Source organism: Camelus ferus, chromosome 2 (assembly GCF_009834535.1).
Source record: "Camelus ferus isolate YT-003-E chromosome 2, BCGSAC_Cfer_1.0, whole genome shotgun sequence".
Lineage (NCBI taxonomy): Eukaryota > Metazoa > Chordata > Mammalia > Artiodactyla > Camelidae > Camelus > Camelus ferus.
The window spans coordinates 3,244,179-3,252,514 of NC_045697.1; the positions used below are offsets into that span (position 1 = coordinate 3,244,179).

At 55.8% G+C, this 8,336-nt stretch overlaps 1 protein-coding gene across 2 annotated transcripts in view; it reads left to right on the forward strand.

The window, feature by feature from the left end:
* AFAP1 (actin filament associated protein 1) overlaps window positions 1-8,336 on the forward strand; it is a 135,498-nt gene extending 127,162 nt beyond the window's left edge. For both annotated transcript variants that reach the window (XM_032493411.1, XM_032493417.1), the window contains 2 exons: window positions 1,000-1,164; window positions 3,981-8,336. In XM_032493411.1, the coding sequence (XP_032349302.1) occupies window positions 1,000-1,164; window positions 3,981-4,007 (192 nt within the window). In that variant the 3' untranslated portion in view covers window positions 4,008-8,336. The remainder of the gene's footprint in view (window positions 1-999; window positions 1,165-3,980) is intronic.

Sequence of the window (8,336 nt, forward strand, 5' to 3'; positions counted from 1 at the left end):
TCCTTGGATCCTTGGACCAGCGGCTCGTGAGACAGACAGGCCCAGAGGAGACTCGTGCTGCCCTCCTGGAGCCCAGCTCAGCCCCTCCTGGAGGTGGATGGTCTCATTCTCTCCTTTTTACCAACCGTGCCATCCCCCACTCCCTCCTTGCCAGCGCTGCCTTTTAAAAGCATTTCCCAGTAAAGGAGAAGATGGGAAAGCCAGCTGCTTGGGATCTGCAGTCTGTAGCCCCCAGGGTGGGTTTGAGTGGTAATTGAAATACTGTTCTCCTAAGACAACGCTGTGTGACCTAATGGGTATTTCTGAAGTTGCGTGTTACACAGGAAGAGGAGGGAGAGGTTTGTCCTCGGACACGTCACTCAGGAAAGTGCAGCAAATTCCCAGCTTTTTTCCCCAAAGAGCAACTCTTAATCTCCTGTGAAAGAAGCAAGGTTGGGGGGCTTGGCCACAGAAGATTCAGTTTGCTCCATCTGAAGTCTTCCTTCCACCCGCATGAACCGTACTGTAAACTGTCGGAAACCCTCTGACTGTGTGAATCCGCGTTGGGTGGCTGGCCCCAGTGAGCCCCGCCCGCGTCCTGGGTCCCGGAGCCCGCCTCCTGGGTCCCGGAGCCCGCGTCCTGGGTCCCGGAGCCCGCCTCGGGCACTGCGGCTTTGCTGCTGGGTCTGCAGGTGTTCGAGCTCTCTGAAGTCAGACAGCTCCGTGCAGGTGCTCACACTGGAGGCGGGGAGGCCCACGCTGGACACAGAAGGCTGGACTGGAGCCCCTCCTTCCCCTCCCTTCCCAGCCACGACCCCCGCCCAGCCTCAGTCTTTCCACCTGTAAGATGGAGGTTTTAACACTGCTTTTAGAATTGACACTACGAGGTGTCCTTATTACTGCTGTTAGCATTTTTGCCTATTTCCAAACCCATTTTTTTTCTTTAAAATAAACCATTTTCCTAGTGGAAAATACTGATGGCCTGGAAACCATACCTTACTCAGTGTCTTTTCTTAACAGTCTCCAGTGTTCCGGCATCGGGCTCTGGAGAACTCGCCCATGTCCAGCTGTGAAACCAGCGACGCTGAGGGCCCGGTGCCTGTGAACAGTGCAGCTGTCCTGAAGAAGAGCCAGCCGGCCGCCGGCGGCTCCCCCTGCCGGGGACACGTGCTTCGGAAGGCCAAGGTGAGCTCTCTCCCCTCCTGCCTGGGGGGAGCATGGGCACTAATGGGGGACCAGGCATCCCGGGGGTGTGGGGGGGACATTAGCTCTGATGGGGGAGCAGGCATCCCGGGCTTGTGGGGGAGCACCTGCTCTGACACAGGCTCACGGGGTGGGGGCACTTCAGCTCCAGACTCTTGTAGGGAGTGAAGGAGCTACGTCAGGCTTCCTGTTTCAGTTCTACAGCTTCTGTATTAGATGCCATTCCTTCCTAAATCAGACCCCTCATCAGGAATCCTCCTTCTCAAAGGCAGAAAAGACCAGAACCTTGCCTCAAGGCCTTTACCACCTGCTGTCAGGAAACCCAGCCACTCTGGTTCTCTCTCTGGTCCTGCAGGCCTCCTGGCTTCTCCTGACCTGTTTTCTCATTGGTAGAGGAGAGACTGGACCCAGTGGCTGCTGGGGTCTTTCAAAGAATGGAAAGTCCAGGCATAAACTCTCTCCAACTCCTCTTCTCCCTCCCCACCCTCAGCCTTGTAAACTGGGGCCTGAGGAGGCCCCCCTGGCAGTATCTTCCAGTCTTCTGATGGGATTAGCCACTAATACTTTGATACTAAACTTAAAAATCTCAGAAAATTTGAAAAGCTGTCATTTATCAAAGGAAACAGTTCTTGATGGCATAACTGAAAGTGTATCGTATGAAAAGTCATACTTGGTACAATTACACTAAATCATCCAAAGGAATTTAATTTGTTCTGATGAACGAGGCCAGACGTCCTCCCTTCCCTGTCTCCAGTGGCCTCTGGTTGCTGTCATTACCTTTGTTCTTCAGCAGCTTTGGAACCCATTCTAAATTGGCTAGAAATATATTATTTTCTGAAAGGTAGATCTGGTGTTAAACAAGAAAGTGTGTGTTGACCACTGGCTACACCCTGGTGCGTTCAGGGGAGGGTCCCTGACGATGGTCCCTAGCGTATCTGTCCTTCTCGGTAAATGCACTTGGCTGAGCCTGTGTGTGCCGGCAGATGTGGGGAAAAGAAGAATCCTGTGCATCATTTGTTACTTTCCTCAGCAATCCATCAAGTGTTCTCAGTTTGTAACTGTTATGTTCATTTGCAAAGGAATATGTTTAGCCTGAGAGATTTTTAGAATTGAGCTGTCCAATAAATTCCCCCTAATTATTTGAAAAAGGGAAATACAGTAAAAAATATTTCATTTAATTGGTTTCCTTACTGACAAAGAAATCGGTTTACAGTTCTGTAACTCCAGCCTCTGAATGGCCCCATTTCCTGGGGGGCGGGGGCTGCCCTCACCTTCGGAGGCTCAGTTCTCTGCAGTTTCAGCCCCGTTTGTGTGATGAATGTCAGATGTATGGTTGTGGCTGATTCAGATGCACAGCTGGCTGCTCAGACCGGCCCACACTCACAGAGGGAAATAGCTAACCCTGCTAGCTGGTCCAGAAAGCACCGTGGAAGTAGCCAGGAGCCTTGCCCTCAGCCTCACTAAAGGAATGGGATTGGGCGCGGCTGGCCCAGGACTCCTGAAGAGTAGTGCCAGGGCCCCACGGCTGGAGGAGGGGTGGGGGCGTGGCCTTCTGACTCTGGGAGCATCAGTACACTTGGAGGCGCGGGGTACATGTGGTCTCCTCTCCCACCCCGGCCTTTTCCTGAGGGCCGAAGCGTCTGACTCATTCTGGGCTCGGGAAGTGTTATCCCAGGCAGTATTCCTAAAACAACTTCCAGTTCCTGGCAGGGAGTGCTCTGAGTATGGGAGAGCGCGCTCTTCAAAGTCAAGTCGGCTGTCCCCACGGGAAGGGGGCTGAAGTGACCAGGATGTCGGGCTCCAGGCCCAGCATTCTCCCTCAGCCTGGGAAGTCCTGGTGCCAAGCGAGGGGTGTTCTGGAGGCTCGAGTGGGGTGGCTGCGGTGCTTTCAGAACCACCCCATGTGCCCCTTGTCCAGGGCCCCAGGGCTGCGCTGCCCCAGGCACAAACACCCACCTTGGCCTCCCACTTGGGCGGGTCCTCGGAGCTCTCTGCTTCATGGCCAGGGCGACCCGTGCTTGGTCCTGTGATTGCACACATCAGTGGGTGTGGGTGACATTGTCAGTGTCTGTAGGTGACACACACTTACACACACACCACCTGTCTGAGTCTGCACCACCCTGTCAGAGGCTGGCGAGCTGTGCAGAGAGCTGCCCTGGAGTGCTGGGCCCGGCGTCCCTGAGCACCTCCTCTGTGTGCGGCGCCCAGCGTCCTCTCTGGGAGCCAGGAGGGGAGGGCGGGAGGAAGGCGGGACCCCAGGTCATCTTCGCCCTCGCAGAATCTGCGGGTGCTCATGCCTGGTTTTCCCGAGGTGGAGGGCGGCTCAGTTTGTGTTTTGTTTCTGCCACGTTTGCTAATGCCAGGCTTTGAATCCTTAATTAAGCTTGAACTTTAATTCTATAAAAGGTGAGAAATTCCTAAATTTATACAATACATGAAAATGAGAAGGTGTGCAGTGTACTCTCGGCCCAGTTAATGACCCCTCAACACAGCAGGAGTCGGGCAGGTGTCTCAGACCAGCACCGCAATGCGCGCTGCCCCCAGGGCAGTGGAGGAAAGGCCCTGCCTGGTGCCAGGCCCCCGTGGGGACCACCATGCCATGCACATGTCCCTGTGGATCTGCCCAGAGCCCTTGGTGGGCCTCGGGCTGGTCTCATTTATGGGCCGTATGGTGATTCTCCTTCTGTGATTTGGGTTCAGGAACCTCGGCGCCACCCAGCCTCACTTTCCAGGGCGTGAGCGCTGGAGGGGTGTCTGCGCTGTCTTATCTTGACCCTTCCTCTCGCCCCGCCTGGCAGGAGTGGGAGCTGAAGAACGGCACGTAGAGACGCGGACGCTCCGGCTCCTGTGGCGTCGCCCCTCCAGTGACCCGGGGAGCGCCGGAGGCTCCAGCAGCGGAAGGACGCCTGGGGCCTGGGGCCGGGACCCAGACCCGCTCACGTGTCTCCTCTCTACTGTCCAATGGTTCCCCTTAAAGAGATTTACTTGTAACGCTTTGGCTTCCAACTTCATTTGTTAAAAGACAAAGAGGGATGGATGGAGAAGCCGTCCGTGGCTGGTGGAGAAGCCGCTTCCCTCTCCCCAGTCAGGTGGGCGCTTGGACCAGCTTCAGCCCAGCCCGGGCCGACGGCGAGCGGCGGCCGGTGGACGGCGCGGCCCGCGCCGCCCGGCCTGGGTGTGGTGCGGCCGGCGGCCCGTGCTCCCGCAGGAGGACCCTGGCTTGCAGCCGCGGCGCCAGCAGCACGCCTTCCCCGAGGCGCGGCGCCCCCGCCCCGCACGCCGGGCCCTGTCACTGTCACTGGGGTAAAGGCGTGACACAATTGTGCTGTGAAGCGTTTTTTACCTTTTTTTTTTAACTTTCTGGACAGATGCTTTTGTCACCAGGACATGAAAAGCTGCCACTGGTTTTAAACTTTGAAACTCTCTCCTCGCTGCGTGTCACACTCAGCTCCAAGGGCTTTGCCGAGATTCTCTGTCCTGTTTTGTTAATTATTTGTCCTGCTTTTGAGAGGCAGCAGAGTGTTCTGACACTGCATGAATGTGTGTCCTTTCCCACTTTTCCCGACACCCGAGCCCTTTCTACCCACCCCGAGCCAGCAGGCCACCCTCAGAGAACTGGGCGACCTCGGGCAACGCTCACACTCGTTCCTGGTGGGCGCGTCAGTGCTTTGAAAGGCGGCGGGTTCTGGAAACTGTACAACTTAGGGCAGAAGAGGGCCCTTGAGAGAAGTAAACACTCGGTTTACGTCCTGCCTTGGGGCGTGGCCGTCCAGGTGGGGCCCCGTGGTTTCCATGTTTGCCCCCAGAGGGGTGTTTCTGGGAGCGGTCAGTCAGGAAGGCGTGAAGGGCGGCCAGGCCCACGGGTAGAGCTAGATCGGGTCTGAGAACCAGGCCAGCCCCCCTTGGTCAGACGGGGGCCTCTCGGGAGCCCTCCTTGTGGGAGGGGGACCCCCTGCCGCAGAGACCCGAGTTCCCCTGAGCCCTCCGCACCCCAAGTCACACAAGGAGACAGGCCGGCTCTCCCCGCAGGGGCTGCAGGCCTGCCGCTTACTGCTTGGGCTGTGTCTCACCCGATAAGGGAACAGGAGGCCAGAAAGCCGCCTGCCTGCGTTTCCCCCCCAGACGTGCCCACGAGCGCATCCCGGGGCGGCCACGTCTCCCGCCGGCCTTGCTGGTCCGGGCTGGGGTTGGCACAGCCCTGAGGTCTTGCTCGGGCTGTTTGGTTTCACTGAGCAGAGCAGGGGAGCAGGCTCACTGCCAAGGGAGGCCCTCCAGCAGGGCGCGCGCGTCCACCGAGTCCACCGGACGCTTGGATGGGTCTCAGAGCCGTCTGCCTGGCGCATCTCCAGCTCGTAGGCCGTCAGCTGGCGCCCTCACCCTTCCCCGCCCTCCGCGGTTTGTGTGGCAGGTGGAGGGCACCTCACCAGCACGTACACAGTTGCCCCTCCCCCGCCGTCCCCAGTTAATCCAGGTAGGAAGTGGGGAGGGAGGGGCCTCCCCAAGCCCAGGGCCATCTTCCCGGCACTCCTGTTCGTCCATCAGCGCAGGAAGCTGGACCACTTGGCATCATATGAAGCTAATTTTCCGTAAAGGGAAAATGTTTGACCTACCATAGCTTCTTGCTGCCTTCCGGTCAAATTAATAGTCTCCAGTTAAACCTCTGCGGCCGTCCTGATTGGCAGCCAACTCTGCCCCAGACGAGGGCCAGATTTCGACGGTTATTAAGAAGGGAAGATGTGAGCATTGTGTGCCCATGAGCTGAGCCCAGCACAGGTGGGCAGTCACTGGCAGGTGGACCATTAGCAGAGGTCACCTCCACCATCTCCATGGGTCACACCATTGGTGCCAGAGCCAAGGTTTGGACCCTGCTCTTCAGACACCTGGCATACATAGTTTGTGTTTTTAAGAAACAGCTTTTTAAATTGACTTTCATAACCATAAGCCTTTTAAAGAGGATGGTGCGTTCAACCCCGCTGCGTCCGCCCCGTGGAAGGCGAGGCCGCCAACGCCCGGCTCCTTTGATACCATGTTTCCTCTTGATGTTTTTACATTTGATAAGAAAGTCAGTTTAAAGCATTTGCTTCAAAATAAGGTATTTATTTGTATATGTTCAACAAGTATAGTTTTAATTTATGTCTGTGCCTGTTAGACGCACCGTGGACACCTGGTCAGAACTCTGACAGGGACCTCGTTACCCTCCCAAAACACGCCCCAGGGACACGGGCGGCCATGAGACAGCTGTGGCAGCCAGGCTCAGGGCGGGGTCGGGGGGGGGGCAGCCTGACCTCGGCCCTCGCTCCTGGGGTGCAGGTCCCATTCCGCTGGGAGAAGTCAGATTCCTCAAGAGCTGTCATCCGCTCCTGACAGAAATAGTGATGGTCTGAGGGTGCCCTGTCACCCCTGATGTGGGCCAGGTGGAGTCCGCCCAAGGAGGGTCAGGCGGGCCCGACTGTGGGTGTCCAGGGAGCCAGCAGCACCCTGCCCACTCTCCCAGCCTCAGGATGGCCCTTGGAGGGGGCGCAGGGAGGGTCTGCGGTGGTCCCAGATGCTTTCCCAAGCGCTTCGGGGACCACACATGCAAAAGCAGTCTTGTCCCCTCAGGTTCAGACACCTTGGTGCGGTCCAGCCTGACATCCACCTCCCTCCTCTTGCGCATCCGTGAGTAGGTTTGAGCTGTTTCTAGGCACCCAGGATCACTCTGATAGGCTGCAGGTGTTCTGCCTTTCGGACAGTCTGTCTCAAAAAGTGTGTGTCCTGGGCCCTGAAGGCCCCCCACTCCCCAAGGAAGGAGTTTTAGATTCTTGTTAATCGTGGCAACAATTTGCAATTTAGGTACAGGTGTCCAGGGGGCAGCTTTGAAGCTGGGGTGGGCGTAGGGTTTTGGGGAAGCTCATTTGCTGTGGTCCCATCTTTCCAGGACACCTGTCAGCACGCTGTTGGGAAGGACATGTGAATTTTGCCCACAGACCTAGTTCACCAGGCGCTGTTCTGTTTATTCACCTCGTCCCGTCTGTCAGGAACCTTCCCAGGCTGGGCACAGGGGCGGCGCGCTGGGGCGGGGCCTCTCCCGCCAGGGAGGTGGTGTGGACGCCGCGTCTGCACCCCTGCCCGTCCCTGCACCGCCGGCGGCGGGGGCTGCCCTGCGGGTGCAGCAGGCAGCGCCCTCCTCGGCTCATAAAACGGTCACGGCAACACTTACATGTTAAACTGTTGCCTTCCTCTTTTTCTTCCCTAAAATAATTGTTTAATGAGAACAATAATCTCCGCTCCTGGCCTGGTTTTAAAGAGGGGGTTTTGTTGTCGCCAGTACTGTCTTCTCCCCACGCCGGGCCGCATTGATACTGTGAAATAAACTCCAGCTGGTGAAGTAACACTCTCATGCCTCGCACCGCGGCGCAGCACCGCCCGCCTCCGCCCCGGCCGCAGCGGGCAGCCTGTCATTTCTCAAGGTGGGAAAGCGTCCCACCCAGAGAACTGTCGGCCTCACGCGCGTCCTTTTTGCCATCTTTTGTGAAATATTTCCAGTTGCGTTCTTCCAGGAAAGCTTAACTTCACGGTGTTGTTACAAGTGTCACCAGGCGTTTCCAGTTGTTGCCATGGAAGAAGTTTTCCAGGTGGGATCATCAAGACCCTCATTCTTAGGGACCAAAGGTTTTTAATAAGATACTCTTTGATTTTCTAATGAGAAAGGGAAAATTACCTTTAAATTTCAACATCAGCTTTTAAATTACAGGTACTCAGCACCAATTGACCATGGCTCTAAGTTGTAAAATGTTTTCATATTAAGAATGTAATTATTTCCTTATTGTATTTTTTAAAAACAAAAGTCGTATTTAAAAATTCTCTTTGAAAGAAGCAAGCAACAGGAAAGATTTTTTAATTAAATATGTTGGCAGTGCCCATTTTAAATAACTGTAAATATATTTTTCACTGTGTTTCTCAATGTATTTAATTCATAAAGTAAAAAAATTTATCAGAAGAAACTTGCATTGGAAATACTCGTTCTCAGCCCATTTGCCCGACCTGTAGTAGCCTCACCTGAACTTTCTGCTTTACGACAGGAGTTTTCTACAGTTTCACACGCTGTAGCCCGACCGGTGCCCTGCGGCGTGCCTCGACGTGTGTAACTAATAAACTCCGCTCTTCCCACCCGG